Source organism: Thermobia domestica, chromosome 7, assembly GCF_964235325.1.
Source record: "Thermobia domestica chromosome 7, izTheDome1.hap1.1, whole genome shotgun sequence".
Taxonomy (NCBI): domain Eukaryota; kingdom Metazoa; phylum Arthropoda; class Insecta; order Zygentoma; family Lepismatidae; genus Thermobia; species Thermobia domestica.
Genome location: NC_137460.1, coordinates 223076409 through 223098853, shown reverse-complemented (window position 1 = coordinate 223098853; position 22445 = coordinate 223076409). Strand labels below are relative to the sequence as shown.

Genomic DNA, 22445 nt, shown 5'->3' with positions numbered 1-22445 from the left:
AAATAAAAAAGGAGATAATATTGCACCAAGGGGCGCTGTAGATATATAAATTATTCCTTTTATTGCCCCTGATTGTATAAGGGCGCCTTCGACAGAATAAAAAAGCAGATAATATTGCACCAAGGGGCACTGTAGATATATTAATTATTCCTTTTGTCACCCTGATTGTAGGGGCGCCTTCGGTAGAATAAAAAAGGAAATAATATTGCACTAAGGGGCGCTGTAGATATATTAATTATTTCTTTTGTCGCCCCTGATTGTATAAGGGCGCCTTCGACAGAATAAAAAAGGAGATAATATTGCACCAAGGGGAGCTGTAGATAGACTATATTAATTATTCCTTTTGTCACCCCTGATTGTATAGGGGCGCCTTCGATAAAATAAAAAAGGAGATAATATTGCACCAAGGGGCGCTGTAGATATATAAATTATTCCTTTTGTCGCCCTGATTGTATAAGGGCGCCTTCGACAGAATAGAAAAGGAGATAATATCGCACCAAGGGTCGCTGTAGATATATTAATTATTCCTTTTGTCGCCCCTGATTGTATAGGGGCGCATTCGATAGAATAAAGAGAGGAGATAATATTGAACTAAGGAGCGCTGTATACATGTATACATATATATATATATATATTCTTTCTTCTGGCGCCCCTGATTGTATAGGGGCGGGCGCCCCTGATTTTATAGGGGCGCCTTCGATAAAATAAAAAAGGAGATAATATTGCACCAAGGGGCGCTGTAGATATATAAATTATTCCTTTCGTCGCCCCTGATTGTATAAGGGCGCCTTCGACAGAATAAAAAAGGAGATAATATTGCACCAAGGGGCGCTGTAGATATATTAATTATTCCTTTTGTCACCCTGATTGTATAGGGGCGCTGTAGATATATAAATTATTCCTTTTGTCGCCCCTGATTGTATAAGGGCGCCTTCGACAGAATAAAAAAGGAGATAATATTGCACCAAGGGGCGCTGTAGATATATTAATTATTCCTTTTGTCACCCTGATTGTATAGGGGCGCCTTCGGTAGAATAAAAAAGGAGATAATATTGCACCAAGGGGCGCTGTATATATAAATTATTCCTTTTGTCGCCCCTGATTGTATAGGGGCGCCTTCGACAGAATAGAAAAGGAGATAATATCGCACCAAGGGGCGCTGTAAATATATTAATGATTCCTTTTGTCGCCCCTGATTGTATCGGGGCGCATTCGATAGAATAAAGGAGATAATATTGCACCAAGGGGCGCTGTAGATATATAAATTATTCCTTTTGTCGTTCCTGATTGTAAAGGAGCGCCTTCAATAGAATAATCAAGAAGATAATTGCACCAAGAGGCGCCTTCGAGAGAATGAAAAAGTAGATAATATTGTACCAAGGGGCGCTGTAGATATATAAATTATTCCTTTTGACGCCCCTGATTGTATAATGGTGCCTTCGATTGAATAAAAAAATAGATAATATTGCACCAAAGAGCGCTGTAGATATTTAAATTACGTATTCCTTTTGTCGCCCGTAATTGTACAAAGGCGCCTTCAATAGAATAAAAAAGGAGATAATATTGCACCAAGGGGCGCTGTAGATATATAAATTATTCTTTTTGTCGCCCCTGATTGTATAAGGGCGCCTTCGACAGAATAAAAAAGGAGATAATATTGAACCAAGGGGCGCTGTAGATATATAAATTATTAATTTTGGCGCCCCTGATTGTATAGGGAGGGTTGCCTTCCAGTAGCGTACGGAGGAATTTATTTCGGGAGGGGTTTAAACTCAATATGAGTGTATTTTATATTAAAATTCCTAAAATTACCCCTAAATTAGACTAAATGTACACAAAAGCCGAAATTGGAGGGGGTCCGGACCCCCAGGACCCACCCGTGCGTACGTCCGTGGCGCTTTCGACAATAAAAATGGAGATAATATTGCAACAAGGGGCGCTGTAGATATATTAATTATTCCTTTTGTCGCCCGTGATTGTACAGGGGCGCCTTCAATAGAAAAAAGGAGATATTTGCATCACGGGTCGCTGTAGATATACGTATTAATTATTCCTTTTGTCGCCCGTGATTGTACAGGGGCACCTTCAATAGAAAAAAGGAGATGATTTGCACCAAGGTGCGCTATGGATATATTAATTATTCCTTTTGTCGCTCCTGATTGTATAGGGGCGCCTTCGATGGAACAAAAAAGGATATAATATTGCACCAAGAGCGCTATAGACATATTTATTATCCATTTTGTCGCCTCTGGCTGCCTAGAGACGCCTTCGATAGAAGAAAAGAATGTGTTGTCAACAGTCAGGGGTCACTTATGCCTTTTTTCCATCCCTGATTCTTGAGGGACATCGTATGTTTAAACTGAAGTGATTCTGAAGCGCCTTTTAGTGCTGCTGATATGTTTACAATCTTAGCTGGCTCTGCTCGGATGCTAAAAACTGGACACACCCCACAGGGAGAGACATTACGCCGGAAACAGACCAGAATGGTCATTCATCACCAGGTCCCAAGGAGGTGGTAGGAGTAGAAAGTAACCACATTGAAATGACAAGCTTTGGTTTTAGCAAGAATGAAAAAAAAAAAAAAAAAAAAAAGCTGGCACAAACATAAGGGAACGTTGTCACGCTTATTTATTTAACGCGTCATTTTTCCTTCCTTTTACAGAATCTTACGTTTTTTTTTTGTTTTTTTTAATTTATCTATCGCTTCCACCCTCCCTTTCTCCTCTGCCTTTGTAAAATAGAAACAATTTGGCAACAGCTTCGTTTTGATTCATTGTTGTTTGCTGGTAGAAACAAATCCAATCGTTTCCCTTTCAGAGTATCTATCGTTTGAGAGTCAAACATATTCGAGGTTCTTTCTTGTGTGTATTGGTTTGTGCACTTTGCAGTACAAATTTTTGAAGTGAAATATGTCTGAAATAGCGAAAAGAAAGAAGTTATCTGGTGCAGAAGGACGGAAGCGGAAACAACAGAGACTTCGTGAAGATGGGAAGCTGGGTACTTCGCTCTTGAAGTTCCTTAAGAAAAATACTCAGCAAGATAAAGGTAAGAAACAAATATTTTTTTTCATAGTAACAGCAAAACTGACATGTATTGACACAAATTTATGGGCATTACCGGCATCTACGGCCTTACGCCCGTCACGTATGAGAAATGATATTCCGCGTCGAGCACACTATCCGGGCAAAGAAGGAAGTAGCCTGGATCTTATAAGTTAGGTACCTTCCCGGCATTTGTCAGGTGTGAATGAGGAAAACCCAAGAAGAAGCTCATTCAGGATGACTGGCCTGAAAAAGCTGTTACGCTTTGAAGTCAGGACTTTGTATGTTTTTTTATGTAGAGATGAATGTTTGTGTTTGTCTGGTATACAAATCCATACCGTTTGCTTGACATACATTACTTCTAACAAGTAACACTTCCCAATTGTAACACTCCGATTTTGATAAAATTTGACAGGTAGATACTACACATAAAATAAACGAATACGTGTTTTTTTATTTTCTGCGGAAAAACTGTTTTAGGGGGCAAAAGCCCCTACCTAAAATTTTGGAAGATGACGCCCGAAAGGCAAAAGCAAGTAGACCGAAGTGAACGAAATTGTGCACAAATATTGCAGACGTAAAATGAAGGAATACGGGTTTCGAATTTTCCTGGAAAAAACGGTTAGGTGGGGCACGGACCCCTCCAAACCTTCGATCATGAAATATAAAAAGTGCTAGTAACAGTATGTCAGATGTGTAAAGAACATGAAGAATTGCAACGAAACTTTGTGTACGGACAATACGCAATAAAATTTAAAAAAATAAAATAAAATAAACGAATAAGTTTTTTATTTTCTGTGGAAACACGGTTTTAGGGGGGCAAAAGCCCCAACCCAAAATTTTGGAATTTGAGGTGTGAAAGGCCATAAGAGGTGAACCGAAGTGAATGAAATTGTGCACAGATATTGTAGACGTAAACTGAGGTAATTGGGTTTCGTATTTTCCTGAAAAAAAAAAAAGCGGTTGAGTGGGGCACAAATCTTCTAAACCGTTGATTACGAAATATCAAAAGTGCAAATAAGTATACGTCAGTAGTTCCTGAAGAGTATGGAGAATTGCAACGAAACTTATTATAGGGACAATTGGCAAAACTATAAATGAAACGTGTGCGGGTTTCGGCGGAAAAAGTGTTGGGGCCAAGCTTCCCTCCGAAAAAAAAAAAACTAAATATTGCCTAATAGCGAAGGAAGGAATACACCGAAGCAAATGAAATTGTGTATAGATATCGTATAGACTATGTAAAATAAGGCCTTTCGTGTTTCTGAAGTGTCCCTATCCGTTTTGCTTCAAATTTGGCACATCAACAGCAAACAGGAAATTAATCGACACGTGTTTTTGTTTATGCGGAAAAACACTGTAAGGGTGCCTCCTGAAATAGTATAAAATACGCTATACTATTTGTGCTTGTTGTTGATCTACCAAATTAGAAGAAATCGGATGGGGACACTTGTGAAAGGCCTTATTTTACATATCCAATATCTACATACAATTTCATTCACTTCGGTCCACTCCTTCCTTCACTCAACGCCTCGGTCCACTCAACAGCTTTTTTTTTTTTTTTTTTTTTTTTTTTTTTTACAGGAAAATACGAAACACGTATTCCCTCATTATACGTCTGCAACATCTGTGCACAATTTCGTTCAGTTCGGTCCACTTGTTTTTGCCTTTCGGGCATCAACTTTCATAATTTTGGGTGGGGACTTTTGCCCCCTAAAACAGTTTTTCCGCAGAAAATAAAAGAATACGTATTCGTTTATTTTATGTGTAGTATCTACCTGCCAAATTTTATCAAAATCGGAGTGTTACAATTGGGAAGTGTTACTTGTAAGTAACTTTATCGAGGATATCATAGTGTGCAAATCATAGACCTAGGCTATTTATTTATTTATTTATTTATTTATTTATTTATTCGTACGTGTCCTAAAAACAAAAGGTGTTCAAAGAGGGGAAAGTGCGTTTAAAATTGTAGAAAAAATAGTGTCACACGATCCCTCATATTAGGAAAAAGAAACTCGATATATAAGAAGATCGAAGTCTATTTAAAAATGCATGGTGCGTGTTCTAACAGGGGGGGGGGGGGAGGAGCACGTTGAAAGAGGAGAGAAATGGTTTAAAAATTATGCAAATAATAGAGTATCTCAAGCAATGAGACGATATGGAGTTTATCCTCTCTCTCAGCAGCAAGGCTATATGAGAAGTGGACCAAAAGCTTAACGTGGAATCCGGACACGAGCTCCTACAGCAAATCGAATCCTTAGAGTACCGGTACCTCACGCACGAGTTCCTCACGTTATGAAAACGAACTCGATACATAACCTCTTTCTAAGTAACTATATCAAATAGACAATAGAATAGGTAGTCATACGCTAGAAAAAGGGGATTCATGGGAGGAGTTTAAAATTTAGTAAAAAAAAAAATCAGCTTCTCAGGAACTTCTCGTTAGGAAGATGAAACTCGGTATGTAAACTCATTATTAAAACAATGCAACACGTATCCAATCGCTTTTGAAAATTCCGCTTTTAAAGGAGTCAATTTTTATTTATTTTTATTTTTTTAAAATTTTTATTCATGTCAAAACTGTCATTAGCACTGTCCTTGAGCAGGATTTTTTATCATGCCACTTTCATTAAAATCCGTATCGTAAGGACGGAGAGTTTTTTTTTTTTTTTTTAAGTTTAACGTTTCGCTGTCATGCACCTAAGCTAAGGAGACGGTGATAATAAGATGAATGATTATAGTGGAATGAGGGAAGTGGGAGAAAACGGGAGAACCACGAGAAAACATATACATACAAAGACCCCACGTACCAGAGGTGAGCGCTCTACCACTGACCCACTGTGACAGAATAAAAATGTACGCAAAAATGTCTCATAAATAAGTATCTCATAAGCCTGTCACTTTATGAAGATGAAACTCGATAAATACACTTCTCATTAAAAATAAGTAGCCATGTGCTACAGCATTTTAGGACAATTTCTGTATTTTTCTCAATATATGAAAATGACATCGAAGTTTTGTTATCAACACGGGAAAACGAGAGAACTGTTTGAATCTAATTTTTGAACATATAACTTAGTTCAGGCTGTTTTTCTCATGTCACTTTTACTAAAATATGTGTGTCGTAACGGCTAAGAGGGGGTTAAAATGTACACCAGATATGAAGTAACTCACAAATCTATTATCTTAGGGGGGTTAACTCGCTATATAAAATTTTTTCAGTAAAAAAAGGTTGTTAGGTATTTTTTTTTTTGACAATTTAGATTTTATTGGGGAGGGAAAATTTCTAAATATCTGTATACCTTTATATATATCTTTAAAATTACTAAAATGAGAAAACATTTGATCCGTTTTAAATCAATTTTGAGCATATTCTGTAGTTAGCGGTTGGGTCGATCTGAGTTTTAATCACTTTACTATGATTGAAATGCGTATCATAAGGAAAGAATGAGTTTTAGTTTAGCTCGAGAGAATAACAGCTACGTCGAGCTGAATTTTTATAATTTCAATTTGATATAAATACACTATGTGGTGATCAAAAGTATCCGGACACCTGGCTGAAAATGACTTACAAGTTCGTGGCGCCCTCCATCGGCACTGCTGGAATGCAATATGGCATTGACCCATCCTTAGTCTTGATGACAGCTTCCACTCGCGCAGGCATACTTTCAATCAGGTGCTGGATGGTTTCTTGGGGAATGGCAGCCCGCTGAACTGAGAAGAGGTATCGATGTAGGTCGGTGAAGCCTGGCACGAAGTCGGCGTTCCAAAACATCCCAAAGGTGTTCTATAGGATTCAAGTCAGGACTATGCAGGCTAGTCCATTACAGGGATGTTATGGTCGTGTAACCACTCCGCCACAGGCCGTGCAGTATGAACAGATGCTTGATCGTGTTGAAAGATGCAACCGCCATCCCCGAATTGCTCTTCAATAGTGGGAAGCAAGAAGGTGCTTAAAGCATCAATATAGGGCTGCACTGTGAGAGTGTTACGCAAAACAATAAGGAGTGCAAGCCCCCTCCAAGAAGAACACGACCACACCACAACACCACCACCTCCGAATTTTACTGTTGGCACTACACACGCTGACAGATGACGTTCACCGGGCATTCGCCATACCCACACCCTGCCATCGGATCGCCATATTGTGTATTGTGATTCGTCACTCCACACAACGTTTTCCCACTATTCAATCGTCCAATGTTTACGCTCCTTACACCAAGCGAGGCGTAGTTTGGCATTTACCTGTGTGATATGTGGTTTATGAGCAGCCACTCGACCATGAAATCCAAGTTTTCTCACCTCACGCCTAACTGTCATAGTACTTGGAGTGGATCCTGATGCAGTTTGGAATTCCTGTGTGATGGTCTGGATAGATGTCTGCCTATTACACTTTACGACCCTCTTCAACTGTCGGCGGTCTCTGTCAGTCAACAGACGAGGTCGACTTGTACGCTTTTGTGCTGTATGTGTCTCTTCACGTTTCCACTTCACTATCACATCAGATAAAGTGGACCTAGGGATGTTTAGGAGCCTGGAAATCTCGCGTACAGACTTCTAACACAAGTGACACCCAATCATCTGGCCACGTTCGAAGTCCGTGAGTTCCGCGGAGCACCCCATTCTGCTTTCTCACGATGTCTAATGATTACTGAGGTCGCTAATAATGAGTACCTGGCAGTAGGTGGCAGCACAGTGCACCTAATATAAAAAACGTATGTGGTTGGGGGTGTCCGGGTACTCTTGATCACATAGTGTATGTATCATCAGGAAAAAATAGTTCAAATATACCTTCAAATATTTTTCATACATCTATTTTCTGCGTATGCCAGATATTTCAGCTAGTCTAACAATAAAGTAAAAACAAAGTGCCAAACAAAAACGGTAAAATGTGCAAATGTATTTAACAAAAGCTGTAAAACATCATGTGAAGTAAGTTTAGATGGCTAAAATATCTAACAAACGATTATGAGATTTTTATAGAGAAAGCGAGAACTGCCACAATCAAGGCATTTTTACAATAACACCGTCGACAAAGTTAAATGAGACGAAAGACTTTGTCGCTGTTGTGCCTATCAGCAGAAAAGTGCAAGATTAGACCATTGTTACAAAGGAAAAAAATGTAAAATTATTTCACTGTGATTTGTAATGTATGTAAATTATGTATATTACATTTATGTAAATAGTTAAATAAATCTGTTATGTTAGCTATTTAAATAAATTAAACTTTAAAATAAACTCTGGTAAAGACAGTAAAAAGGATCACGCAATATTTTCTCAATTAATATTGAAATCGAAAGTGGTAGCAGATTTATACCTTTTCCGGTTTTAGTAGAGTGATTAGAATGGGGTCGGAACATATTCTAGGTTTGTTTAACCGTTTACAGATAACAGTTTCTCGTTATGTGTTATTTTTTTAACTCTATATAGATCAACCTTAAAACTGGAAGTGATTGATTTCTACCACTTCCGGTTCGAATCGAGGGTAAGAGAAAAGATGCTTGATATTATTAGGACGCTAATTCGATTCTTTAAAAAAAATAATTATCTCTACCTTTTATAGAGTTTCTTTATGTAGATCAAAATTGAAACCGGAAGTTGTAGTATATTTCTACCATTTCCAGTGTTGGTAGAGAGCTAAGGATGGAGGTGAAATATATTCTTAAGACACTTGATTGATTGCAGAAAACCACTTGTCGCTATCTATTACAGTGTGATTTACAGTACACACATGATATGATTATGTCAAAATGTACACTTAGAAAATCTGAGGTGCTCATCAACTACTCTCTAAAAGTCGTTGCACAAGTACCGGGGGATTTAGAAACATGGATATTTAGATAGAGGATATACTAAAATCTACGCTCGATCGCATACTAGTGCAGCTATGGACCTTTAGAGTTAATTTTTTCAGATTTTCGGCAGCCTATGATCCCGAAATTATGAACTTCCGACCACAGGTTGGTCTATATTTTTTCTTGTTTGGTGTCAGGAATCACCTTCCAAAAGTTTTCAGTATTGTTTCGAAACACCCTGTATAGTAATATAGATAGATGTGCATGTGTATATGCAACCTACGATTAGTAATTATTATCATTATTTCACAGAGCTGTGCAACGCGTCCACAAATGAAGGAAATGGCACTGAAGAATCTTCAATCCAATCCAGTCAGAGTGAAACCAATAACATCACTGAATTTACACCACAAGGGCCCAAGACTAACAACAGTACATCTCAAGTAGATGACTCAAACATAAGAAATAATTGTAGTGATGGCGAAAATGCAACATCACCAAATAATTCACGCTTCATCGAAACACTCGCCACTGTAACCCCTGCGCATGAAGTATCAATAGAGCCGCTTTCAGCCATATTAGAACCTAAGCACCTGACAGTAGTTCCAGTAGCAACAGCAGAAGTGATAACCAATTGCGTTTCTCAACAAGACATGGTATTGGGGACAATATTTCCAGAGACATGATTCCATGACACAAGTAATGCTGTAAAACCAATTTCACAAACTGTTTCAACCCCTGTTCGTGTATGCATTCCCTCTGTTACAAGCACCAAAACAAAACATCAACCACAGACTGTTCCACCACAATTTGACGGAAAGAGAGCTCACCATTTTCTGTCAAGATGGTACGATGACTTTCCTTGGTTGCATTACGATGAAGGACTAGAGGGATTCGTGTGTTATGAATGTGTGTCAGCATTGGCTAAAGAGCTTCTGACTAGTCCAATAAACAACTCTAAACCTGTGACTGGTGGTGGATTTAAAAAATGGAAAAAAGCACCGAAAAAATTTGAAGATCATGAGAAAAGTTGCCTTCATAAAGAATCTGTAACTAAAATGAGCTCTCTTCGTTCTGTCCCAGTGTGCACACAATTAAACAATTCAATTGTTTACCAACAAAAGGAATCAGTGCAAGCTCTGACAGTCATGTTCAAATCTCTATTGTTCCTAGGTCGCCAGGGCTTGGCTGTTAGAGGACACGATGGTGGTGAAGGGAATTATATGCCGTTGCTAAAACTGTTGTCGGAGTATGTACCTGAACTATCGTCTTTCTGTAAAAGAAAGAGGAATTTCACATCTCCTACAATTCAGAATGAGATGGCAAAGGTTGCAGCTTTTGCAATCCTCAGACCAATTTTGCACGAGATCAGGCAATCAGAGATATATAGTCTGATAGTAGATGAAACTTGTGACATCAGTGGCCAAGAACAAGTGTCTATAAACATTCGAACCGTTACCGCAGACCTTGCTGCTGAGGAGTACTTCTTGGGACTGTACCAGACATCGTCGACTACGGGTGAAGTGCTTGTAAAAATTATTCTTGACGTTTTGTGTCGATTTAACATCCCTCTTGCAGGGCTTCGTGGACAGTGCTACGACGGAGGAGCTAATATGTCTGGGGTTCGAAAGGGAGTTCAGGCAAGAATTACTGAATTGCAGCCTTTGGCTCTATATGTTCACTGTGGGAATCACAGCCTGAATCTCGCACTTCAAGACAGTGTTCGGGCTGTGCCCCTTATACGAAACTGTATGCAGTGGATAAACGATGTTGGTGTGCTCATTCGAAGTTCACCTAAAAGACGAGCCCAATTCAGTGAATTTCCATCCTTGTATGAGGAAAAAATCTCAACTCCACGCCCATTATGCCCAACAAGATGGACTGTGAGGACAGATTCGGTGGCCGCCCTTCTGAATTCGTACTCTCATGTACTTGAATACCTCGAAGAGTTGTCAGAAAGTAATGATGAGGCCGCAAGTAAAGCCAAGGGTCTTGCAGACCAACTGCAGAAAGGTGAAGTGTACTTTGGTCTATTGCTCTGTAAATTAATTTTTGAGTCTTGTGAACGAGTAAGCACAGTTCTTCAGAAGCCTACAATGACAGTGTCAGGAGCCATGGAGGTGGTAAATATTTTGATTCAAACGTTGAAGGCTAAAAGAACACAGGAAGAGTTTCAGAAATTATGGGATGCAATGAAAACAAAGGTGCAAGAGTTTGGACTCACATATCCTCAGCTACCGCGCAGGAAACAGACCCCGAAAAGACTAGAACACTCGCAAACATCAGCGAAAAATTACCAGTTCAATACCGCAGAAGACAAATTACGCGCAACCTATTATGAATGTTTGGACATTATCATTTGCGAAATTGAGTCTAGATTCCATCAGCCTGGACTGCAGAAGTATCGTACAATAGAGGATGCAATTCTGGAAGGTAACTTTTCTCAACACATTAGTGACATACTAAGAGAATACCATCTCAATCCGGACCGACTGCAACTACAGATGCAACAGTTGCTCACCACTATTCCCACTTCTAAAAATCTGAGAGACCTGCTTGAGAACTTCAAGAAGCTGTGTAAAGAAACAAGAGAGTTGTTTCCTGAAGTGCTGAAAGTTCTTCGTCTCCTGCTTGTCATCCCGGCGACATCTGCAACTGCCGAGAGAAGTTTCTCAATGTTGCGGCGTCTCAAAACTTATCTGAGGTCCACAATGACCCAGGCAAGATTGAACCATTTTGCAATTCTCAATGCATACCCAGACAGGCTTGACACACTGGATGTGAAGGAACTGTGCAGAGAATTCACGAATAGCTCCTACCGTGCAGCTGTTTTCGGAAAAGTGTGAATTTTGCTCTTTGAACTGAGCAATTTTTGTGTTGAAATAAGCTATAGGATCACAGCGGGTCGTTATTTTTACATCGAATATTAAATCAAATTGAAACTATTGTATATTATTCCGTTCTTGTTAAATATATTAAAAGTGGGATGTTAAGTACGCAAGGGCTCTAAAAACGGCCTTTTCTAACAGTTTTTTCCACCGCTTTTATGCTGGAAAATTTTGAACGCTCACAAATCCGGCTAGTTTGCATTTCTAGTCAGGTATATGAATATGAAGTGCAGGTGTGAAAGAGAAATAAGAAAAGTGAGCGTGTGGGTGTATTGTGAGAACCTGTTGATCACTTTAGAAAAAAAATGTGGTTGTAATACAGGGTGCGGCACGTAAAACCGGCCCGTCGGAATATTCTGGTATAATTGTGTTTTTGGCAACACTTAAATAATCCACCTTCCTACCAAGAGATGGCGTGTCGAGGTCGGGTCGACTTACGTGACCTGCAGCAGTCACGTGCAGCCGCAGCCAGTGAAACTTGTCGAAACCAGTTGAGAAAAAGGCCTCGTTGTGTTAAGCCGGGTGAGTGTCAGTGTGTGATAATGCCGTATTCGATACCCGAGCGTGTTGCCATTGTTGAAGGGTTCATTCTCACTGGATCTTTTGTGAAAACAAAGAATTTGTTTCGGGAGAAATTTCCAGGACGTTCTGTGCCAGCAAAAAGCACCATTCAGGAATTGATTGAAAAATGGCGGCGTACAGGATCGGTTCAAAATGTTCCCAGGAACAGACGACCATCTGTCTGCACACCTGAATTAAAGATGCAGGTGGAGTAGATAATGACAAGAATTCCTCGAAAGTCAACCAGGAGATTGAGTCAACAGATTCATGCGAGTGAGAGAAGTTGCAGACGTGTTTTAAGGGGACTGAAGTTAACCGTACCGGATAAGTGTTGTGCAAGAACTGAAGGAGCCTGACCTGCAGAAGAGGGTGCATTTCTGTTCATGGCTGTTGAGCAATGTTGCCAGTGGTTTCTTGGATCCACTAATGCCCATCATGAGTGACGAGGTGTGGTTCCACCTGTCTGGGTACGTAAATTCCCAAAACAACCGGTATTGGTCGACAGAAAATCCACACGCAATCCACCAGGTACCCTTGCATGATGAGAAGATTGGTGTTTGGTGTGCCATTTCCGCCACACGCGTTATTGGGCCCATATTCTTTGAGACGACAGTGAACAGTGACGTGTATATGGGAATCCTGGAGGAGTTTTATACACATTTGACCGAAGAGGAGCGTCAGTTATGTTACTTTCAGCAGGACGGTGCAACATGCCACACATCAGCTGCATCATTGTCCCTTGTGCATGAGATGTTTACACCAGAGAGGACAATCAGCAAAGGCTTGTGGCCTCCTCGGTCACCAGGCTTGTCCACGTGTGACTTTTACTTATGGGGACTGTTAAAGGGAAGAGTATACGAAACAAATCCACACACAATTGAAGAACTCAAGACCAGGATCCAGGATGTCACCAATAGCATTACAACACAAGAACTGACAAGGGTATATATGAATCTCCTCAATTGTGCTCACATGTGTGTTGAAGTGGGCGGAGGACACTTTCAGCACCTGCTGTGAAGGTGAGTAGTCATATTCAATACATTACATTTCATTTTATGTGTTCACTTTACGGGCCGGTTTTACATGCCGCACCCTGTATATCTCCAGCGTTTGAGTTCTGGAGAGTCAGAATGTGACTTTGGTGCGGAACGTATACGGAACAATGATGTCGTACTATTTAGTGATTAATTAAAAGTAAACTGTACTTCATTCGTATCCCGACGCAAATCAAATGAGGTCTACTGGTTTTACTAATGTGCGACTCTTGTGTTGAATGAACGCATTGCATTGGGCGGGTGAAGAAGCTGTCTTTACTTCAAGTAAGTCTAATATTTTAATTTTTCAAATGTATAGTTTTTTTTTCGTAAATCACAACTACTGTATTTTCCCATACACATAAAAAACATTACAGTAATACTGTAAAGATTAGTGAAAATTACGCGCTGTGATAGGGGGGCGCTGTTGAGAGAGGGGCGCAACAAAAAGATTTGCCCCCTCCTATATTTGAAATGTTGTTACGCGGCTGCTTGGGAAGTTAATTTTTAGTTTGTGTTCCGCGTCTTAATGCAGCCACGGAAACTTTTCAAATGGTTTCTTGTTAACTTGTAGGAAAACACAGCTTTATTTTGTTTAATATTAGATTTTTTTCATTCTCACAGTGTATACTGTCCTGATCGTAGATGATCGTTACATTTGTTTATGTTTCCGCTTATACATGGGGCTTCGGCGGATCAGTGATAGTTCACCTCTGGTGCATAGGGCCCGGGTTCGATCTCGACTCCTGCCATGTGAACTTTGTTGTGGACAAACACCATGTGCATGGGTTTCCTGGGGTTCTTCTGTTTCCCCTCACTTACTTCATTTCCTTCATTTGTTATCATCACCGTCTCCTTTAGCCTATCCAGCATAACCTTGGGACGTAAAACTCAAAGATTTCATTTCATTTTTACGCTTTTACTCGTACATAGAGTGTGTATTTAATGTTTAATCATAAAATATGTATCTAGTGGACTTTTGTTCTAGACATGAAAGCTTTTGGGTGGGTTTTGTCTGCGACGAATGTATTGCCAGGTGACCATCAAAGTGGAATTTTCTCCATCTTGCTGGCCGCCTATCAAAGTTTATCATCAAGAGTCTTACACTGAGAAAAAAATGTATGTGGCGTACTTAAAAAGGTAGGTTACATGCGTAATTCCTAGTTTTTAGACTTAACGTATAGCGGACGTATAACTGAAAACGCATGTTTTATAATACTGTCCGTATAAGAGTTCCATCTATACGTACTTTCCGTACGAAACAATATAGGCGGTCAGGATCTCACATACAAATGGACGTATATAACATATAACTGACGAATGTAACATACATATATGTATGTAATATAAGGAAAACTTAGATGTCAGACATTGTGCAATGGCATGATGTAACATCTAAGGGCAGTGCGTATGTAGCATATGGATAACGTATGCTCCGCACTGATTTCTTTAGTAAGCAAGAGGATTCCGTATATTTGTACAATATATCGCTATCCGGAGAATGTTTTTTTTCTCAGTGTAAGAGTGGAGACTTTCATATGAGACAAAGATTGTTTCGAGACGAGATAGCATTTGCATCATACCACAGGAGACAGCCTACAATCTTCTCTCGCTTCATCTCGTGGCAACATTATTAAATTCAGTAACTTTATCTTAGGAAGACTTTAAATGTCAGTAACAGTCGAAAACGTTAAAATAAATGAACAAGTAGTGAATTCCTGACACCTATCGCATTTCGAGCACTGAATGTAGTTATTCACCACCAACAATTACATAAATGTTGCCACTTAGATGGAAATGGGAGTATTTTTTTCTTTTAATTCCATGAGTACCAGTAGCGAAAAATATGACATTTATTATATAGTATATGAAGAAATAAAAAATGTGTTTATAATCTACAAAACGAAAATGAAATTTTGAGTTTTACGTCCCACGGTTATGCCGGTTAGGCTAAAGGAGACGGTGATAATGAGTAATGAATGAAATGGTGGAATGAAGAAAGTGGGAGGAAACGGGAGAACCCCGAGAAAACCCACGCACACGGTGTTTGTCCACCACAAAGTTTACTTGGCGGGAGCAAATCTACAAAACAATGTTCCTAAGAACGCAAAGAAAATAAATTATTTTTTAAACATTTACAGTAATTGTCCACACTTTGCTTGAATGTATTACTGAACTTCACATCAAGCAATGGAAAGTATTGTTTTCGAAGCTCATTTGGTGCAAGACTGCCGTCATGAAATAACCATGTGTTTCGTTTTACCTTCATATTCTATCACCTCCGATACTTTTGCTGATTTTGCGTTTTATCAATGAATAATTCGTAAGTTGTAGAAAATTGCTCCATTATATAAAGAAAAGGAGAGTTTCTGCCGTAATAGGGACTTGAATCTACGTCCGTAAAATTGCAAGCATTATGCCTTAAGCCCCGTCGCTACTCTGTTAACCTAGTAATGGTTCACAAAAGCCGCGAAATGTTAGACAGTCCTTCTACCTTGTCATGAGAATCATTTAATAAAATGAATAATTTACTCTCGTTGCTATCGATACTTCAATTCAATGTGAAATGTATTCGCACAGTACGAATAGTTTCCTAACAAGTAAATAATGCTTCTGTGTTTAAATTGATGTTTCTATGTTTTCTATTTTTTCCTTTCTTTTCTAAAGAACATCGAATGTACACATCACAGAAGCAGAGCATCTAGTGAACCGTATTCTACATAAAAGCTATTCACTTTGGAAAGCTATTTACTATTTGGAATCTCCTCATAATATGCAGTATATTCTTACGTTACTCTTCTGTCAATTTCTCCGAAGAGGAAAGCGAGAGGCCTTTTCCTTATAAAGTCGGTGTATTTATGTTCTGCCTAAGGGCCCTCTAGCAGTTTGTAAAAAATATTATAAATATTCTTATCTTTAGGCAGAACGGGAATTCCCGTTCTGCTTAATCTCTGAAGGTGCGAATTCTGTACAGGGAGAGATTTGTCCTAGGAATGTTTTTTTCTTAATTGTAAGAGATCCTGTAAGAAGAATAACTATTTTTTCAGGTTTCATCATAAATTTTAAATGTTATTCTACTTGTTCTCGGAAAAATGAGTAGATACAGTTTTGCTATTAGCAGTATTATTCACATCTATTTTAGTAAAAATGAATGTGATTTCTTTAAATATCTGCAGAGAAATGGAAAATTGATTGACTCAGTTGCAAGAAAGTCGTTTGACATTGTAACTGAAACAAATATAAATCAAATTTAATTCGGTCTAATATAAAGTCATTTCAAAACAAAATTTGTCAGTTTTCCAGTAATTCATGCCCAACATGCTATTAGCAGTAAATAAAAGGTATCACATTTCACATCCCCAAGATATGTTTAACCATACATTAAACAAATAATCCAAGAGGGTGCATAAGACGGCCCTTATCCCCGATTATCTGACCTTTTGATTTGGTTGGAACTCTATAAAAAACATACAAGTATTTCAAAGTGTTATTTTGATATTTTGAATTGGTGCTATTTACAAGCTTGTACATTAATAATATAAATATGAGAACAGAAGTGTTATCGCATATAGCATAGATTTATGTATAGAAGACAAATAAGCTGATAAGGTGATGCCGAAAAAGAAGTTGTGATGTACAGGAGTAGACTTTCTTAACACTAGAAGGACCGCACTTTCTACCTACCTATAATGCCCGCAATGGGTCATTTTGACCCATATTAATTTTTATACTGATATTGTGGAATTTTCTGTTGGGTTCTTGTCTTTCTGCACTAGAGAGCGCGAATTATAGTAAATGTTAGTTCAGAAGTACTCTTTACGTACATTAAGGGGTAAACAGAAATACTTATATACTTATATATACAGATAGATAGCTAGTTACAGGATATATGGAAGTGATATATGCTTAAACAATACACAATTTATTTTTCTAATTTGTATGAGAATTAAAATATTGAAAAAAATAAATCATTTATTACAAAATGATGTTTCTAATAGTTTTTCTTATATTATTCCTTTTTTGAACACGAAATTGTTTCTAAGCAGTCTGTTATTTTACAGATGAACACTTTAGTTAACATTTTTCCTTTCTTATTGAAATAATCTTGGGAATACAATGAGCTATAGAGCTTCACCTACTCATGAAAATGGTGCAAGGAGAAAATTGTCTTACACGTCTTTCTTGCACTCATTACACACCAACACTTTCGATTAGCACCTTCCGCAGGCAAATCTTTTGCATGATGGGCAGCATGCAGATGACTTGTTGGCACATTTTGGAGCGACCTGGCAGTGCTTTCTTTTTGTAGAACCCTTAGTTTGCTGTGGAAGATATTGTTTGGGTTGTAGATTCCCTTTCCTTCCTTTTATGATTTCGTCAGCTAGATCCAAGAGGAACTTCCTTCTCCTTATCCATCTTCCAGTGACTGCTTTGTAAACTATCCAAGAATTTATGCCTGTCAAGTCCAATATGTTATAAAGAACATGAACTGGCCATCGTCTACTACCCGCTTGAACAGAGTACTTGCGCGCCATTTGGTCCAGAACATCTACACCCACTTTTGTGTGATTGTAAAAGACAACTGTTTGAGGCTTCTTTTTCCCTGTTGTTGGTACTTCTACATCAGGATGCAGAGTGCTCAAAATTAGCACGTTCTTATTTTTTCTACAGAGGTAGTCTGTCATCGTGTGGCCATATTGGTTTTTATATATTTTTGTATCATATAGCTCTCGATTTGGTTCCACTTTCTTGACACAGACTGGTAATTCTCTACGTTGTTTCCGTACTGTGCCAACAATGCTGATAGCATCTTTCTTCAACTTCTCAGCTAGCGATACAGAAGTAAAAAAGTTGTCGCATGTAAGGTTCAAGCCGGTTTTCTTATATGGTTCCATTAGACGTAAAACTACATATTCGGGAAGAGGCTGATCTGCAGGCTTATTTTCGTCTTTTCCTAGGTAAGGAAACCCGTGAAGACAGTATTTGGTACTGACGTCAACTAACAGCCAGTACTTTATTCCAAATTTATCCGGTTTCGTTGCAACGTACTGCAATAATCTGCATCTACACTTTGTGGGATATAGTTGTTCGTCGCATGTAACATTTTCCCCAGGGTTGAAACAATTCAACGAATTTTACACAAATATGTCCCATATTGAAGATGCAAGGGCAAATTTGTCAGTCTGTAGCTTGATTCTTCTTTCTGCACGCATATCGAATCGAATGTACTTCATGATTTCAAGAAATCTGTTCCTAGGCATTGCATCTCTAGAAAGAGCTACTCCCCATTTGCTGGACCAACAACTTTTCAGTGGCACATTCCACAGACCTAACGCACCTCTAACATAGAGCAATGCTATGAAAATTAGAAGTTCATCTTTATCTACTGTCCAATTAGGTTTTTCTTTCTCTGCCTCTTTCTCGGTACATCTTTTGATAATTGATAAGAATTCATCATTGATAATCAGTCGAAATGCACTAAACAACGAATCCTCGGTTATATTTTGCTTTGCATAACGTGATGGCCCTGGAGTAATACGTACGATGTTATGCGTCTGTCTTCTACCCTCAGATGGAGTTGATGAATCTATAACCTCCCATTTTGTTCCATCAGCCGTAGTTACAGATCTTGGTAAATTATGTGTTTGTGGTACGGAATCATCAATATCGCTTGACTCATTCGAAGAGGATTCCGTTGATCTTTCGGACACGCTCTCACACTCTTCTGTAAATTCGGAATCCGAACCTGAAATCGGCAAATCTTCATCTCCAGAATCACTTTCTGAAATACTTCGCAATTCTGCTAGTATTTCTTCGTTGTTACGTAAAATTTTCGATCTTTCCTGTGACATGCTTCCAGAATGATCGCATAATTATTGTATCTTGGTCTACAAAGCAGTCTGTTTCATCACATCACCCGTCACCAATAACACAAGTAACTTGTAAATATTGAGTAAGTTTTGAGAAGATCAAGAGGCTCTTCTAGAAAGCAAGCGTCCATTTCTCCATGGGAGCTTATTTAATTACTGATAAGGATTGGAAATGAATAAATATGGAATAAAAAATAACAGACGTAGTGAAAGATGATTTTTTTTTGTAGATTACAGCATTAACGAATAATATCTAGAGGTAGCATTATGTATTCCATTTGGTAGTAACATGTATTTTATCCTTGCGCGCCACATCAGACACATAAAAACCTTCAGTAAAAATGAGGTACGTTTAGTTACGTGTAACACAGTTGTAAAACACAAGGGCATAAAATATGTAGCTATGTGTTCGTACCAAATATTTAAATTGAAATATGCCGTAAAAATATATGGAATTTAACGGGTCAAAATGACCCATTGCGGGCATTTTAGGTATAACTATAAAATTTGCCTTAGTTTGTGAACCCACAATGCTCTGAATTTTAGCATTGGTGCAGGCCAACAGCATTAACAAATTCATAAAATATTATTCACTTAGTATTTCAAATACCTTTACAGTAGAATATTAAAATATGGTGATGGGTCATTTTGACCCATCCGGTCCTTCTAGTGTTAAGGTACTCCTTATGCGTTCTGTTGCATTGCTTACTTAATATGTGGCCAAACATCTCTTGAGGATGTGAACTGTGACACATTTTGCGTACTGATAGCCTTGCCATCTTTGAAATGAACTTCTGGAAAATTGAATAAAATTTTGATGTGAAATGACTTGATATTAGGCAGCATTAGGTATGTTTTATGTTCGTTTAAGTCACAATGTCAGACGGCTTTCCTGCAACTGAATCAATCGATTTTCTATTTCCCTGCAGGTGTTAAAAATTTCATTCATTTGTACTAAAGTGATGTGAATAACACTGCTAATGACAGAACTATATCCTAGTCATTTTTCCGAAAAGAACAAGTAGAATAACATCTAAAATTTATCATGAAACTTGAAGATATGGTTATTCTTCTTATAGACTTCGTTAGAATTACTAAACAGATGATTATGAATGCAAGACAAAATCCAAGAGGATAAGACCTTGAAAATTCTTACAAAATGAACTAAAATCAAGGGACAGAATCATAGACGCAGCCTAATTGAAGAATGATTATTCTTTTCTACGACTATCACACATCTTTGACAGACGGAGGGGCGAAGAAGACTACAATTGATGGACGATATCAAAACAGAAAAATCGTACATCAAGAGAAAGAGGTTAGAAGAAGACCGTGGAGCATGGAAGCTTCTCAGTTGTAGCAACTGACCTTCCAATAATGTCAGAATACCTATGATGATGATGATGTCATGCACCTAAAATGTTATCTGTAATTCTTCACTTTATAAGTAACCTGTTTAAAATACTGAAAACTCAATAAAACACGTAAGACAGTTGTACAGACGTGTTCAAATTATTAGACTCACTCTCGAAAAATGCGAAATTGATGTTGCAGTCCTAATTTCGGAGTTCTTGAACATGTAATTTAATTGTTTAAACCACCAATACAGGATTCTTCATTTGTTTACTGTAGACTTGAAGTGGTGATATCACCGTTGAGCAGCAGATGGCATTAGTAGAGGGGAGAGTTCTGAAAGTGGTATTTCAGCTTAGACAGCTGTTGTGATTTCGAACAACAAGTTACAATCTGAAATATTGTGTCGTAAGCGGTTACGACATTCAAAGTGTTCAACAGTTCGTATGGGACAGTTCGAAGTGAGCTCGACGTGTTTTGTGTATTAATCTTTTATTCTATGAAGTCCTGTAATCGCGGCATAATTTGAAAAGCCAGAGACCTTTCTTCCTGTAAAGTGGAAGTTGTCAAAACACTTCTGGTGAAAGGAAGATATACACGACAAATTGCTATTTGAGTTGGTGTAGGGCAAAAATCTGTGAGTAAAATCTCCGTTGCGATGAGCAAGAAGCAAATGTGTCAGCAAAATAACCTTTGGAAGTGTGGTGAGATCCAAAGCTATCGCTAAGAGGTATCAAAAAACTAAAAAAGATTGGCTCTGGGAAACAGAAACGCAACTTCTAGAGACTTAAGCATAAAAATGGCTGAGTATGGTGTAGACATTTCGACTGAAAATATTCGAAGGGTTCTTTGTATTAAGGGAATAAAAGCACTCAGGCCAAGAAAGAAAGCAAAAATTACTCCAATCATTGCAAAGAAGTGCCTCAAATGGGCACGAGGCAAAGAACATTGGACTGCTGATGATTGGAGAATAGGAGTTTTAGTGATGAATCATGTGTCTTCGTGTCTGATGAATGTTCACAATATGTGCGACTAGTGTTGCAAAGGTCTAGGGAAAAAAACTGGAAATTTTGGGTTAAAAAAAACAAACAGTTTTTTTTACCGTTTTTCCCGAACCTGGAAAAAACGAAAAGACTGGGGAAAATTAAAATTTTCGAATGTCTCACACATTATGCCTTTAAAATGAAAACTATTTTATATTTACTACTTTACACTTAAGATCACTGAGTAGTTATGTTTCTTGTTTTAGAATAGGGAAATTTTATGGTAATAAATATATTTACACCATTCCTTTAAAGTTAGCACCGTGATAGAATGGAGTTATGGCTACAAAAAAATACTGGAATATAATCGAAGTTAGATTAAATAATATAGACGCATTTAAATTATCTTAAGTAATCTTATAAAGTTACCGTTTTATGGCAGGGAAGTGTAAAAATAACAGGGCCAGAATCATTTTAGTTATTATCAGTATGTTAAAATCGAGTATTTATTTTATGGGGACACGTATCTTCCTTGTCCTGTGTAATTTTTTGTAAATTTTGAACCAATTAGAAAAAAAAATCTTTTGTTCGGAAATATTGGCAAAACCCGGATAATGTAATTTAAAAACTATTTATTCGCCTGATGCTAATCTTATTTGCTGTAACGTGTCTGCAGCATCTATAAATAAAACGTATTTCGCTAGCAGGAAAAATAGTTAAAGCAACATCTTTTAATTTTACTTTTTAGTTTTCTGATATAAACACCTCTTTATTATTTGTATATTTTTCGTAGAACTCAAAAAGAGAGAGGATTTTCTTTACTTATACACACATACACCGCGTAAGTGCGTAAATTTGAGCAGCGACAAATATATTAAAGAATTTAACATGTGAAACTTCCGTTCGTTATTCTTAAAGACTAG

At 38.1% G+C, this 22445-nt stretch overlaps 1 protein-coding gene across 1 annotated transcript; it reads left to right on the top strand.

Annotated features, from left to right (window-relative positions):
* Positions 1-9891: 9891 nt before the first annotated feature.
* On the top strand, positions 9892-11679 carry LOC145689573 (zinc finger MYM-type protein 1-like). The gene has a single exon (XM_081763753.1). The coding sequence runs from the start codon at positions 9892-9894 to the stop codon at positions 11677-11679; it is 1788 nt and encodes a 595-aa protein (XP_081619879.1).
* The last annotated feature ends 10766 nt before the right edge of the window (positions 11680-22445 follow it).